Source organism: Trachurus japonicus, chromosome 11 (assembly GCF_045865225.1).
Source record: "Trachurus japonicus isolate A0001 chromosome 11, Traja_1.0".
NCBI lineage: Eukaryota > Metazoa > Chordata > Actinopteri > Carangiformes > Carangidae > Trachurus > Trachurus japonicus.
In genome coordinates this window covers 8,479,456-8,495,820 of record NC_140917.1, presented here as the reverse complement: position 1 = coordinate 8,495,820, position 16,365 = coordinate 8,479,456, and the positions used below count along the sequence as shown (strand labels likewise).

Sequence of the window (16,365 nt, the reverse complement as noted above, 5' to 3'; positions counted from 1 at the left end):
ACACACATTTGGAACAAACAAATATTTTTGTATACAAATCAGTGGAGGGATCAATCAAGAGGCGTTTCATTTCACTGAGAACGTATTATATTCTGTTTATGTTATAAAAACCAAAGACAGAATCAAAATGTAGTTCATGGAAAGTTCTTTATTTTTCAAGAAATAGTGAAATTACAAACATGAGAGAAAACTGTCAAATGCATCAGAGAGAAAGAAAAAACATGAGAATAAAAGAAAAAGAGAGAGTGTTAGAGAGAACAGAGTAAAACCAGTAGTAGAGTCCCAGTGAGTCAGCTCAGGACTAAGGACACTGGTCTCTCCTCAGTGTCTCTGAGACCAGAGGCTGGCAGCCCTGGGTGGCCTCACAGGTCACAGAGCCCAGCTTCCTCCACTGGTCTGCAGGGAGCCTCAGGGTGCTGCTCCAGCTGTAGAGGCCGTCCTTCCCCAGCACCCCGGGGCTCCTGCTCTCCTCCCAGCTGCTGCTGCTGCTGCCGTCCACCTTCCAGACCAGACTCCAGTCTGAGGGGAAGCCCTTGTTGGCCAGGCACATGAGCGTGGCCTTCCCCTGCTGCTGCAGCTCCTCACTGGAGGGGGGCAGCACCGTCAGGGTGGGACGGGTATCACCTAGGAGACACAGACCATAAACTGTCAATCCAACAGCAGCCACTTGGACACCTTTACTGTGTGAGAGCTGATTTTGTCCTTTAAGGAGTTTCTGTCAGATGTTTTTCTGCTCCACCAGTCACTCACTCACACATTGTTTCACTTCCCTTCAAGAAGCCTCTCATGCACATCAGCACAGAGACAATCATCATACAGTTTGACCTGAAACATATCAAACTACACTAGAAATACATTAAGCTCATTTCAGAAACATTTATACATTTTCCGTAATAATGTAGGTATAAAATCTTCATATTACGTGAGTTTGATTTTGAGGTGAAACACAAACAGATTCATCAAATAATCTGACAACCATCAAATGTTCCCCAAGTGGAAAACACTCATCATTGAACAAACTCTTGAAATGAATTTGAACAACACTGGAAACAGTGAATCACAAAATGAAAGGTATCACAAGTATCGAATGCCCATCCAACATAAAGAATTGCAATTTAAACAATATCGATTTACCATATAACTCGTAAACATTTTTGCAGAAACTTACTTCCAACATCCAATCTGGTTCCTCCACCAAAAGGCCACCACAGTGATACCAAACCATTGAGCCATTGTACAAAAACCTTATTATACTGATCTAAATCTACGAGATTTCTTCATGAAATTATATTTTTCCCTTATTTTTTTATAATCTTTATAAATAATTTAAATTGAACATTTTTGAATTCTTAAAACAAATATTTTCAACATTGAAAAAAATGAATAAAAACAGTTTAGTTTCGTCATTTTAACATCTAACAAATAAAAATTCAGGAATATATCATTAATAGAACAAGAAAATCTTAACTTACTTCCAACATCCAGTCTGGTTCCTCCACCAAAAGTCCACCACAGTGATACAAAGTCATTGAGCCGTCGTACAAAAACCTCTCACTGTAGAAACACAGCTCTCTGACTCTGATACACTTAACTTAATCTATAAGTTTCCATTGTAAAACTTTGACATAAAATGTTTATATTCCTGTCCTTATCGTTTATCCACTTTATTTTACATACAATTTATTTAAAGAGACTTATTTACTTATTTTGAAAAGAATAAATGTTTATTGAGTCTACAAATTGAAAGCTTCACCATTCAAAAAAACTCAGACAGCAAAGTCTACAATTTCTTTTTGTCAATCTAAGATCTAACAAATGAAAAGTAAGCAACAAAAAAAAATCTTAAAACTATATAATTTTAACTTACTTCCAACATCCAGTCTGGTTCCTCCACCGAACGTGTACCACAGTGATACAAAGTCATTGAGCCGTCGTACAAAAACCTCTCACTGTAGAGACACGGCTCTCTGACTCTGAAACAAACAAACTCACCAGAATTGGTCTGTTGTAGGCAACTGATGTGAAAAATGACAACAACAAAGTACAATGAGTATAAAATTGTCAATTTTTTATTTTTCAGTCTGAAGAGTCATAATTAAAATTTTTATTGCAGCTTCATTATGCATTTGAGTTTGGCGTCAAGGCTCCAACTTCATCACTTCAGAGAATAGGATTTCATTAAAGTAAATGGGAGTGATGAGCGAATATCTTAACCCAGAGCCTAAAGGTGGATGCTGGGGTGGTGGTGGGGCAGAAATAGGGTAGAGCTGTGTAATGCTGCTGTGTCATGGACAGGGAAAGAGGACAGTGGGTAAGTCACCCATCTTAAAAAGACTGGCACATTGGGAGGGTGTGTATGATTGTGTGAGGTATCTCATGTAAGTGAAGCACATAGCTCAAGTTTGCTGCCTGAACTCACATGTTATATTAATCTTTATTGCAGACACAACAAGCGGTCCATATCAACAACAACAGACATGTTAAAACAGATTTAAGAAGGAGAGAGAGAAAAAAGACATACACAAAGACAGAGAATCAATTCTCCACATAATTCATAAGCAGGCTATCCCAACAGTGTTTTCTAAGCCTGGAGGAATACCTATAGCAGCTCCTATCAGGGCTGGTCAAAGCCCCAATAATGCTGTTCCCCGAGTCATCCAGGCGGCACATAAAACGATACATTAAATTTCTTAGAAGTGCTTCACAATTGGGTGAATTGAAATTAACAAAGAGTTGGCTCGCACTGTGCCACCTGGGCACCTGAAGCAACAACCTCAGTCCATCATAGTAGGCCACTATGCTACATGCTTCGCTCCATTTGTTAAATTAGGGAAAAAAGATCTAAATTTTACAAAAATGTTTTAAAACATGAGAAAATAACCTGAAGTAAAAGAAGCTCAAACAAATGAAACCTAAACAACAATAGGGATTAACAATTCCTGATCAATATACTCCATTGATAAACAGCATGATGAGATTGATCCCAGTCCCTGTTGGAGTCAGTCCAGGCATTTCCATAGAGAGCCACTTTGCATCAGCAGCACCATGCTCCAGTGCTCTGGGAGAGTTTATAGTCCTGAGAGTTGAAGACTGGATGACAACACGAGACACAGAAATCCTCCTCATCAAAAACATGACTTTGGTCTCCGTCCTCATCTGGACTCTCCTCTGCTGCTGCTTCACAGGTAAAGTCCAGAGAATCCAACTCCTCTATCAACATCTGTCCCTCTGAAATGAAGCCCACAAAACCATGACTGTGCGTGGAGTGGACTGCAACAGCACAACACAAAAGAGGTCACACAGTAGCCACTGCTACACAAAATGTTGCCAACTTACACCTAAGCAGCAACCAAATGACCCAACAAACGTACTGTGCAGGTACCACACAAAAGGTCACATACCAGAAGTTACTGTTACTATTTAACACACAGAATCCAGACGAAACTAGAGATTGAGTCGACCCACAAGAGATTGTGATTATGCTGCTGTGCAACTCTGGAGAAGAGTTACGTGGAGAGACACCCTGTGATATGGTTAACTATCTAGTCTTCAGTGGCTTCCCGGGAGGCTTCTTTAAACATTGAACTCTGCCAGTGAACAATGGACCAAGGCAAGGTCCACTGCCACACAGAAAACGTACCCACACCCAGGTTCCACCACCAAAAATAAGAAAGGCAGAATAACAAAGTGGCAAGAGTCTCTCTCTGCCCGACGACTACCTTACAGGAAACTCTCAAGTAAACACAGACAGGCAATAAAATCACAAACCATCTTGCAAAGAAGGCTACTACATCACACAACAGCTACAAACCTTTACTTCACCTCATGGTTGTTTGCATCCCGGACGAGCCCCCAATTGTTACGCCCCAGAACTTCGTTGGCCCAGAGGGGCATAACAATGGACCCAAGCAATGACCCCAAACACACAGGCACTAAATTAACTAAAAGGAGATTTAATACAAAAACATAAAAGTGATACAAACAAGTAGACATTAACTAAAACAAACAAAAGCCGAGATGGGAGGCAGGCAAGCCCAGCAGTCCCCAGCACTGCCCCCCCTTCCAGTGTCAGCTGCAGGGTTTTAACTCTGCGGACCAGGAGACCTGGGTGGAGCTGTGGAGGGAACAAGGACAGGGAGAGAGACACAGACAAGGCCGAACCCCCTTCGGCCGTAACACACACACACACACAAACACACACACAATTTTATATATACATAAATATATGTAAGCAACCTACTACTACAACATAAATGTATTTGTAATGTCCTTTAATAAGTAAGTTACTGAGTCATGTGATAAAAATATATTTAGCCACGATTTCCTCAAGCAAGTGTAAACAAGGTGTGAGTAAAAAGATGAAGGAATAACAGTTTTTATTAATATATTTCAACATTTTAAATCAAAGCGTTCCATACAGAAATCTGTAAATGTTCTCAGTAATCTAGGTCAAAGTTCACTGAGAGGGAGTTCAATATTCAGCTAAGTCCAGTCACCTTATGACTCAACAACTTCTAAAGCATTAAATGCTGAACAAGGTAATTGATTAGAAATATATAGCAGAGTATCATCGGTGTTTGACGATATCAAATAATTCCTGTTTGATATATTTAGATGAAAGTTGTGTTATTTATTTACAATATTTCTTTCAAAGCATTCAAACAACAAAACTGATGCTTAGTTACAGGCATGTCTTCAGTGGATACTGGGTTTTTTGGGGGTTTTTTTTCCATAGCATTTCCATAGAGAGCCACTTTGCATCAGCAGCACCATGCTCCAGTGCTCTGGGAGAGTTTATAGTCCTGAGAGTTGAAGACTGGATGACTGACAGCTGTCCTTCATGACAACACAAGACACAGAAATCCTCCTCATCAAAAACATGACTTTGGTCTCCGTCCTCATCTGGACTCTCCTCTGCTGCTGCTTCACAGGTAAAGTCCAGAGAATCCAACTCCTCTATCAACATCTGTCCCTCTGAAATGAAGCCCACAAAACCATGACTCTGTTTTATTTTTCTGTCTCTGTGTCCTCAGAGTCCAGAGGTCAGGTCACAGTGACTCAGCCTGGAGCAGTGAGATCTGCTGTAGGAGGCTCAGTCACCATCAGATGTAGAACCAGTCACAATGTTAATGTTTACAACAACAACCACGTTTTAGCCTGGTACCAACAGAGAGATGGAGAAACACCTAAGCTCCTCATTTACTTTACTTCCACTCGAGCATCAGGGATTCCAGGTCATTTTACAGGCAGTGGATCAAACTCTGACTTCACTCTGAGCATCAGTGGAGTCCAGGCTGAAGATTCAGCAGTTTACTACTGTCAAGGTCAACACAATATCAACAGCAAGTGGTTGTTCACACAGTGAAAAAGCGTCGTACAAAAACCTCCCTCAGTCAAAGTGAACAGAAACTGAACTGACTGCTGCAGCTGGAAGATACAGAGACTGATAGCCTGAGGAGACACATACAGTATATGAAAGAAACCTACTACTACAACATAAATGTACTTAATTTAACTAATTTAATGGGTAACTCTTTGAGGAAGTCATGGTAAATATATTAATTATCACATGATTCAACAGGTCGAAACAAGGAGCGAGTAGAAGAATGAAGGAACAACAGTTTTTAGCAGAGAGGCAGGAAACAAACACACAGAGTCAGTCAGCTGGAGTTGTCCTCAACACATCATGTTGTATCATGACTGATCATGTTTAAATTAGTACAACTCATGACATCTCTGAAGGCCTGTAACAACCCAAAAAGTAATAACTGCCAATAACGTAATAATTTTGGCCATTTTAAATGTAATAAAGCCAATGATGTAATAACTTGCCAATAAGCCTTTTGATCCAATAATGTGATACCTTTATTGGCAGGTTACGTTATTGGCCTAGGATTAAAAAAAACTTTTGACAATTTAACAACTGGTGCCAATAATGTAATATGTATGGCTTATATACTGGTGTGATTATCTGCGGTCTCGTACCGATGATCGAATCACACCAGTGCTGATATACAGTACAACAGCACTCCCTCTTGTGTGATATTGCTTAATTGCAGTTTAGATTTTTGTATTGGAAATAAAGTATAATAGTGCCAGTCCAGTTCAATACAGTTTTAGATGAGGAATTAATAGTTTTAACAATTTTCTTAAATTAAAAATATAAAAGTGTTTTTCCAGGAAAAATATACCAAAATATGGTGGATTCATTTGACACCTCAACATCCTCAAAGAGAAATTGATTTTATGGTATATACATGGTAAACATGAAAAACTGTCTGTTCACACATGAATATCTATTTGGCTAAAGAGGAGAAAGAGCATAAGTTAAACAAAAAAACCTAATGAAGGAGAGAGAGAGAGAGAGAGAGAGAGAGAGAGATGCAAGATAGTACATACCTTAGATTAATAAATATGACGACCATTTCATCCACTATACCTATTTTTGATTAGCAAACAGCACAAAAACTGCAAAGAAGCCTATTATTTCCAAGAACTGCAGTCATATTTATGTATTATTAGATTATCAGGACCAGTTAGTAATTTTTTTTAATACTAGGCCAGTAACATAATAAGCAGCCAAAATTACAATAACCTATTATTGGCAAAAAGTGATTACGTCATTGGCTCAAAAGATTTTTTACATTATTGGCAAGTTATTATATAATTGGCTTTATTACATTTAAAATGACCAAAATTATTACGTTACTGGCATTTATTACATTTTGGGTTGCTACAGGGCCCATTTCCTGGGTTTTTGATTAATTTATACCATTCATTTGATTGATCCATTGACAATCAACATGATCAGATTGATCCCTGTCATTTTGGGTTGCTACAGGGCCCATTTCCTGGGTTTTTGATTATTTTATTCCATTAATGTCATTGATCCATTGATAATCAAATTGATCCCAGTCCCTGCTGGAGTCAGTCAGAGCATTTCCATAGAGAGCCACTTTGCATCAGCAGCACCATGCTCCAGTGCTCTGGGAGAGTTTATAGTCCTGAGAGTTGAAGACTGGATGACTGACAGCTGTCCTTCATGACAACACAAGACACAGAAATCCTCCTCATCAAAAACATGACTTTGGTCTCCGTCCTCATCTGGACTCTCCTCTGCTGCTGCTTCACAGGTAAAGTCCAGAGAATCCAACTCCTCTATCAACATCTGTCCCTCTGAAATGAAGCCCACCAAACCATGACTCTGTTTTATCTTTCTGTCTCTGTGTCCTCAGAGTCCAGAGGTCAGGTCACAGTGACTCAGCCTGGAGCAGTGAGATCTGCTGTAGGAGGCTCAGTCACCATCAGATGTAGAGTCAGTCAGGATGTTCATGTTTGGAGCAACAACCAACTTTTCTCCTGGTACCAACAGAGAGACGGAGAAAAACCTAAACTTCCACTCGAGCATCAGGGATTCCAGGTCATTTTACAGGCAGTGGATCAAACTCTGACTTCACTCTGAGCATCAGTGGAGTCCAGGCTGAAGATGCAGCAGTTTACTACTGTCTAAGTTTCCATGTTATCAACAGTCAGTGGGTGTTCACACAGTGAAAAAGCGTCGGACAAAAACCTCCCTCAGTCAAAGTGAACAGAAACTGAACTGACTGCTGCAGCTGGAAGATACTGCAGAGACTGATACAGTTCACTGAGGACACACACACAGAGGTTTTTGTACGACGCTTTTTCACTGTGTGAACACCCACTTGCTGTTGATATGGTGAGCACTCTGACAGTAGTAAACTGCTGCATCTTCAGCCTGGACTCCACTGATGCTCAGAGTGAAGTCAGAGTTTGATCCACTGCCTGTAAAATGACCTGGAATCCCTGATGCTCGATTGGAAGCACGATAAATGAGGAGTTTAGGTTTTTCTCCATCTCTCTGTTGGTACCAGGATAAACAGGGCCCGTTGCTGTCAGCATAAACATTCTGACTGGTTCTACATCTGATGGTGACTGAGCCTCCTACAGCAGATCTCACTGCTCCAGGCTGAGTCACTGTGACCTGACCTCTGGACTCTGAGGACACAGAGACAGAAAGATAAAACAGAGTCATGGTTTTGTGGGCTTCATTTCAGAGGGACAGATGTTGATAGAGGAGTTGGATTCTCTGGACTTTACCTGTGAAGCAGCAGCAGAGGAGAGTCCAGATGAGGACGGAGACCAAAGTCATGTTTTTGATGAGGAGGATTTCTGTGTCTTGTGTTGTCATGAAGGACAGCTGTCAGTCATCCAGTCTTCAACTCTCAGGACTATAAACTCTCCCAGAGCACTGGAGCATGGTGCTGCTGATGCAAAGTGGCTCTCTATGGAAATGCTCTGACTGACTCCAACAGGGACTGGGATCAGTCTCATCATGCTGATTATCAATGGATCAATCACTTGAATGTAATGGATATTAGAGATCCTCAAAAACCCAGGGTTGGGCCTTCTGAAATGTCAGAGGTTGTATTAATTTAAACATGATCAGTCCTGTTACAACATGATGAGGTGTTGAGGACTGATAAACAATGAAATAAACATGCATTATCAAAGTGCCTTCATCGTGGTGAAACATTAAACACGTCAAAACCAGTAGAAGACTCCAGCACACACAGACAGTATAATGTTAACAATTTATAGAGAGACAGAGTGAGAGAGCTGGAGAGTGTGCAGATTCACTGATTATCTCTCTATGCTGATGATGTATCACTTTATAGAGGCAGAAATAATTTGATGAACAGATGATTATATTCTGGAAATGTTCGAATTAAAACATTAGAGAAAATGAGTAAACATTTCAGAGAACGGACATGTGAAACAGAGATAGATACTGCAGAGTGCAGTTGAGTCAGTCAGTGCATTTCCATAGAGAGCCACTTTGCATCAGCAGCACCATGCTCCAGTGCTCTGGGAGAGTTTATAGTCCTGAGAGTTGAAGACTGGATGACTGACAGCTGTCCTTCATGACAACACAAGACACAGAAATCCTCCTCATCAAAAACATGACTTTGGTCTCCGTCCTCATCTGGACTCTCCTCTGCTGCTGCTTCACAGGTAAAGTCCAGAGAATCCAACTCCTCTATCAACATCTGTCCCTCTGAAATGAAGCCCACAAAACCATGACTCTGTTTTATCTTTTTGTCTCTGTCTCCTCAGAGTCCAGAGGTCAGGTCACAGTGACTCAGCCTGGAGCAGTGAGATCTGCTGTAGGAGGCTCAGTCACCATCAGATGTAGAACCAGTCAGAATGTTTTGAACAACAACCAATACTGGTATCAACAGAGAGATGGAGAAAAATTTAAACTCCTCTTTTATCGGGCATCCACTCGAGCATCAGGGATTCCAGGTCGTTTTTCAGGCAGTGGATCAAACTCTGACTTCACTCTGAGCATCAGTGGAGTCCAGGCTGAAGATGCAGCAGTTTACTACTGTCAGGGAGAATTTGATGCTAACCGTTGGGATCAGTCCACACAGTGAAAAAGTGTCGTACAAAAACCTCCCTCAGTCAAAGTGAACAGAAACTGAGCTGACTGCTGCAGCTGGAAGATACTGATACAGTTGACTGAGGACACACACACATGGACACACATATAAACCTACACCTCATCCACAATCTTTATTTACTGTCTACATGTTAATATATACAGTATATTCCTGAAGACATTTATGAGTACAACAAGCTAACACTATGGGATAATCACTGTTTAAATATAAATGTTTTATTTCATCATGTCCATCAATCTCTTCTCTGCTGAAATCAGTGAAAACATCAGAATTTTAACCATCTGATCAGAGTCTCACCAACAGAGGTGGATACAGTCACCACCAACAGTTCTCAGTTAAAAATGCTGTTACTGTATAAAACCAGAACTCAAGTGCAAGTAAACATAGTCAACAAAGTAAAAACCTCTAGAAGTTAAAGATTGTGTTGAGGTGGAAAAGAGCAGACTGAGCAACATCTTTGACTTGATGATGGTATGAGAACAGAATGACAGCAGACTGCGATTGTTGAAGAAAAACCTGTTCATCAGAGATTGAAGTGAGTTTTAGTTTGGTTATTCTCCTTTTGTGGCTGCATACATTTGTTCCTTTGTGATTTAATAATAATAATAATAATAATAATAATAATAATAATAACAAAAAGATCTAGTAAGAGCTTCTGATGAAACAGAACTTGTGCACTATTAAAGGTGAAAATAAAATAACAGACTGTAGTGGAGACAGAGAGCAGCCATGTTTACAGTAAGCAATTGGGGGAAAATGTATTGTGGTGAACAGTAGAATGTGAATAGAAACATAGAAATATGATGTCAACTGAACTTTTATGCTAAATTGATTAACTGAAAGTTGGAGGCCAGTGTTGACGTCCATGTGATAAAATGTATAATGTTATTAGCCTGTGTGTGTGTGTGTGTGTATCCTCGGTGAACTGTATCAGTCTCTGCAGTATCTTCCAGCTGCAGCAGTCAGTTCAGTTTCAGTTCACTTTGACTGAGGGAGGTTTTTGTACAACGCTTTTTCACTGTGTGAACACCCACTGATTGGTGACATAGTGAGCACCCTGACAATAGTAAACTCCTGTATCTTCAGCCTGGACTCCACTGATGGTCAGAGTGAAGTCAACTCTGTTCCCTGCTCCACTTCCAGTGTATCTGGAGGAGATTCCAGAAAATCTATCTGCTACATAGTAGATCAAAAGCTTAGGAACTTCTCCAGTCTTCTGATGGTACCAGGCCAGGTAGTGTTTTGTGGGAGAACAACATGTTCCAACTTGTAAACTGGCTAAACAGTCGATGGAGACAGTTTGTCCAAGCTGCACTGATTTGATCGCTGGCTGAGTCAGGACAACATTTTGTCCAACAGACCCTGAAGGGAGAGAAGAAACATTGGACATGAGATGTTGAATTGAAACTCAGCTTCAATCCAAATGATTTTCACATTACAGAAAATGGTTTCCTCACCCTGAGTGAAGCAGAGGAGAGTCCAGATGAGGATGGAGACCAAAGTCATGTTTTTGATGAGGAGGATTTCTGTGTCTTGTGTTGTCATGAAGGACAGCTGTCAGTCATCCAGTCTTCAACTCTCAGGACTATAAACTCTCCCAGAGCACTGGAGCATGGTGCTGCTGATGCAAAGTGGCTCTCTATGGAAATGCTCTGGACCAGAAGATGTCACCATTCACTGTGGTTATTCAACAGTGAAACTCTGGCAACAGCTTGGTTTCAAGTGGGATTCATATGAGAAGCATGACAGAGTTACAGGTTTTATTAAGTAACATCTAACGATCATTTCCTGTCCCTTTTTTCAGTTACTCCACCTGCATCGGTTCTGCCAACGCAGCCATTACACTTGTATTTGGTATTATAGGTTAAAAAAAAAACTTCAGGTTAGTAAATCATAAAAACAACATGACCTAAACTCCCTCAGATTAAAAAAAAATGGAGAAGAAACGACATTTGATTTGGGGTTGTGATTTCCACTATATGGTAAACCTTGGCGTATTTGGCTAAGGTTGTTGTTTATTAATTTTTTTATTTGTATAGTACTTTCATTTGAATAATAATTTTTAAAAATACGTAAATCCTATTTATAAGTCATATGAAGGCATACTGGAAAGTTGACAGGAGATCAGTGAATAATACAATTGCACATCCATGTGTAAAATCTCTAAGTTAGTTTGTGTGTGTGTGTGTGTGTGTGTGTGTGTGTGTGTGTGTGTGTGTGTGTGTGTGTGTGTGTGTGTGTGTGTGTGTGTGTGTGTCAGTTCAGTTCCTGTTCACTTTGACTGAGGGAGGTTTTTGTACGACGCTTTTTCACTGTGTGAACACCCACTTGCTGTTGATATGGTGAGCACTCTGACAGTAGTAAACTGCTTCATCTTCAGCCTGGACTCCACTGATGCTCAGAGTGAAGTCAGAGTTTGATCCACTGCCTGTAAAATGACCTGGAATCCCTGATGCTCGAGTGGAAGCAAAGTAAATGAGGAGTTTAGGTTTTTCTCCATCTCTCTGTTGGTACCAGGCTAAACGGTGTCCGTGGCTGTCAGTATAAACATTCTGACTGACTCTACATCTGATGGTGACTGAGCCTCCTACAGCAGATCTCACTGCTCCAGGCTGAGTCAGTGTGACCTGACCTCTGGACTCTGAGGACACAGAGACAGAAAGATAAAACAGAGTCATGGTTTTGTGGGCTTCATTTCAGAGGGACAGATGTTGATAGAGGAGTTGGATTCTCTGGACTTTACCTGTGAAGCAGCAGCAGAGGAGAGTCCAGATGAGGACGGAGACCAAAGTCATGTTTTTGATGAGGAGGATTTCTGTGTCTTGTGTTGTCATGAAGGACAGCTGTCAGTCATCCAGTCTTCAACTCTCAGGACTATAAACTCTCCCAGAGCACTGGAGCATGGTGCTGCTGATGCAAAGTGGCTCTCTATGGAAATGCTCTGACTGACTAACTCTTCTCATTCTGCTCTCAGCTCTTAGTTCTGTCTGTTTCTCTCGCATGTTTGTTCATTTTCTCTAACGTTTGTAATTTTACCATTTCCAGAAAATAATCATCTGTTAATCAAATTATTCCAGAAATATAAAGTCATGCATCATCAGCATAGAAAGATAATCAGTGAATCTGCACACTCTCTAGCTCTCTCACTCTGCCTGTCTAGAAATTGTCAACATTATACTGTCTGTGTCAATAGTGCTGGAGACTTCTACTGATGTTGACTTGTTTAATGTTTCATCACAATAAATTCACTTTCATAACACACATTAATTTCAGTGTTTTATCAGTTCTCAACACTTCATCATGTTGTATCAGGACTGACCATGTTTAAATTAATACAACCTCTGACATTTCAGAAGGCCCAACCCCGGGTTTTTGACGGTTTCTAATATTTATTCCATTAATGTCATTGATTCATTGATAATCAAACTGATCCGAGTCCCTGTTGGAGTCAGTCAGAGCATTTCCATAGAGAGCCACTTTGCATCAGCAGCACCATGCTCCAGTGCTCTGGGAGAGTTTATAGTCCTGAGAGTTGAAGACTGGATGACTGACAGCTGTCCTTCATGACAACACAAGACACAGAAATCCTCCTCATCAAAAACATGACTTTGGTCTCCGTCCTCATCTGGACTCTCCTCTGCTGCTGCTTCACAGGTAAAGTCCAGAGAATCCAACTCCTCTATCAACATCTGTCCCTCTGAAATGAAGCCCACAAAACCATGACTCTGTTTTATCTTTCTGTCTCTGTGTCCTCAGAGTCCAGAGGTCAGGTCACAGTGACTCAGCCTGGAGCAGTGAGATCTGCTGTAGGAGGCTCAGTCACCATCAGATGTAGAGTCAGTCAGAATGTTCATGTTAACACCAACTTACATCATTTCCACTGGTACCAACAGAGAGATGGAGAAAAACCTAAACTCCTCATTTACTACACTTCCACTCGAGCATCAGGGATTCCAGGTCGTTTTACAGGCAGTGGATCAAACTCTGACTTCGCTCTGAGCATCAGTGGAGTCCAGGCCGAAGATGCAGCAGTTTACTACTGTAAGAGTCAACACTACATCAACAGTCAGCTTGTGTTCACACAGTGAAAAAGCGTCGTACAAAAACCTCCCTGTGTGTGTGTGTGTGTGTGTTTGTGTGTCCTCAGTGAACTGTTTCAGTCTCTGCAGTATCTTCCAGCTGCAGTCAGTTCAGTTTCTGTTCACTTTGACTGAGGGAGGTTTTTGTACGATGCTTTTTCACTGTGTGAACACATACTGACTGCTGTAATAGAATTCACCCTGACAGTAGTAAACTGCTGCATCTTCAGCCTGGACTCCACTGATGCTCAGAGCGAAGTCAGAGTTTGATCCACTGCCTGTAAAACGATCTGGAATCCCGGATTCTCTAGTGGAAGTGTAGTAAATGAAGAGTTTGGGTTTTTCTCCATCTCTCTGTTGGTACCAGGATAAACGGTAGCTGTAAACAATCTGACTGGTTCTACAGTTGATGGTGACTGAGCCTCCTACAGCAGATCTCACTGCTCCAGGCTGAGTCAGTGTGACCTGACCTCTGGAATCTGAGGACACCGCTAGATGGGGGTAAATGTCACATATTGTCCCTTTAAACACGTCAAAACCAGTAGAAGACTCCAGCACACACAGACAGTATAATGTTAACAATTTATAGAGAGACAGAGTTAGAGAGCTGGAGAGTGTGCAGATTCACTGATTATCTCTCTATGCTGATGATGTATCACTTTATAGAGGTAGAAATAATTTGATGAACAGATGATTATATTCTGGAAATGTTCGAATTAAAAACATTAGAGAAAATGAGTAAACATTTCAGAGAACGGACATGTGAAACAGAGATAGATACTGCAGAGTGCAGTTCAGTCAGTCAGAGCATTTCCATAGAGTCACTTTGCATCAGCAGCACCATGCTCCAGTGCTCTGGGAGAGTTTATAGTCCTGAGAGTTGAAGACTGGATGACTGACAGCTGTCCTTCATGACAACACAAGACACAGAAATCCTCCTCATCAAAAACATGACTTTGGTCTCCGTCCTCATCTGGACTCTCCTCTGCTGCTGCTTCACAGGTAAAGTCCAGAGAATCCAACTCCTCTATCAACATCTGTCCCTCTGAAATGAAGCCCACAAAACCATGACTCTGTTTTATCTTTCTGTCTCTGTGTCCTCAGAGTCCAGAGGTCAGGTCACACTGACTCAGCCTGGAGCAGTGAGATCTGCTGTAGGAGGCTCAGTCACCATCAGATGTAGAACCAGTCAGAATGTTTTGAACAACAACCAATACTGGTATCAACAGAGAGATGGAGAAAAATTTAAACTCCTCTTTTATCGGGCTTCCACTCGAGCATCAGGGATTCCAGGTCGTTTTTCAGGCAGTGGATCAAACTCTGACTTCACTCTGAGCATCAGTGGAGTCCAGGCTGAAGATGCAGCAGTTTACTACTGTCAGGGAGAATTTGATGCTAACCGTTGGGATCAGTCCACACAGTGAAAAAGTGTCGTACAAAAACCTCCCTCAGTCAAAGTGAACAGAAACCGAACTGACTGCTGCAGCTGGAAGATACTGATACAGTTGACTGAGGACACACACACATGGACACACATATAAACCTACACCTCATCCACAATCTTTATTTACTGTCTACATGTTAATATATACAGTATATTCCTGAAGACATTTATGAGTACAACAAGCTAACACTATGGGATAATCACTGTTTAAATATAAATGTTTTATTTCATCATGTCCATCAATCTCTTCTCTGCTGAAATCAGTGAAAACATCAGAATTTTAATCATCTGATCAGAGTCTGACCAACACAGGTGGATACAGTAATCACCTGCAGTTCTCATTTAAAAATGCTGTTACTGTATAAAACCAGAACTCAAGTGCAAGTAAACATAGTCAACAAAGTAAAAACCTCTAGAAGTTAAAGATTGTGTTGAGGTGGAAAAGAGCAGACTGAGCAACATCTTTGACTTGATGATGGTATGAGAACAGAATGACAGCAGACTGCGATTGTTGAAGAAAAACCTGTTCATCAGAGATTGAAGTGAGTTTTAGTTTGGTTATTCTCCTTTTGTGGCTGCATACATTTGTTCCTTTGTGATTAAATAATAATAATAATAATAATAAAAAGATCTAAGAGCTTCTGATGAAACAGAACTTGTGCACTATTAAAGGTGAAAACAAAATAACAGACTGTCGTGGAGACAGAGAGCAGCCATGTTTACAGTAAGCAATTGGGGGGAAAAACTGTATTGTGGGCAACAGTAAAATGTGAATAGAAACAATATATAAATCATAGAAATATGATGTAATATGATGTCAACTGAACTTTTATGCTAAATTGATTAACTGAAAGTTGGAGGCCAGTGTTGACGTCCATGTGATAAAATGTATAATGTTATTAGCCTGTGTGTGTGTGTCCTCAGTGAACTGTATCAGTCTCTGCAGTATCTTCCAGCTGCAGCAGTCAGTTCAGTTTCTGTTCACTTTGACTGAGGGAGGTTTTTGTACGACACTTTTTCATTGTGTGAACACCCACTGACTGTTGATATTGTGAAGACTCTGACAGTAGTAAACTGATGCATCTTCAGCCTGGACTCCACTGATGTTCAGAGTGAAGTCAGAGTTTGATCCACTGCCTGTAAAATGACCTGGAATCCCTGATGCTCGAGTGGAAGTGTAGTAAATGAGGAGTTTAGGTTTTTCTCCATCTCTCTGTTGGTACCAGGCTAAACAATGCCCGTTGCTGTTAACATAAACATTCTGACTGGTTCTACATCTGATGGTGACTGAGCCTCCTACAGCAGATCTCACTGCTCCAGGCTGAGTCAGTGTGACCTGACCTCTGGACTCTGAGGACAC

At 40.9% G+C, this 16,365-nt stretch overlaps 1 protein-coding gene across 1 annotated transcript; it reads right to left on the bottom strand.

The window, feature by feature from the left end:
- Positions 1 to 246: 246 nt before the first annotated feature.
- LOC146978135 (immunoglobulin kappa light chain-like) lies at positions 247 to 11,094 on the bottom strand. The gene is made up of 5 exons (XM_085790871.1): positions 10,940 to 11,094; positions 10,528 to 10,844; positions 9,063 to 9,074; positions 1,868 to 1,901; positions 247 to 624 (listed from the first exon to the last, which is right to left on the bottom strand). Exons 1-5 carry the CDS (start codon positions 11,025 to 11,027, stop codon positions 302 to 304), a joined length of 774 nt encoding a protein of 257 aa, XP_085646997.1. The 5' UTR covers positions 11,028 to 11,094; the 3' UTR covers positions 247 to 301.
- Positions 11,095 to 16,365: the final 5,271 nt, after the last annotated feature.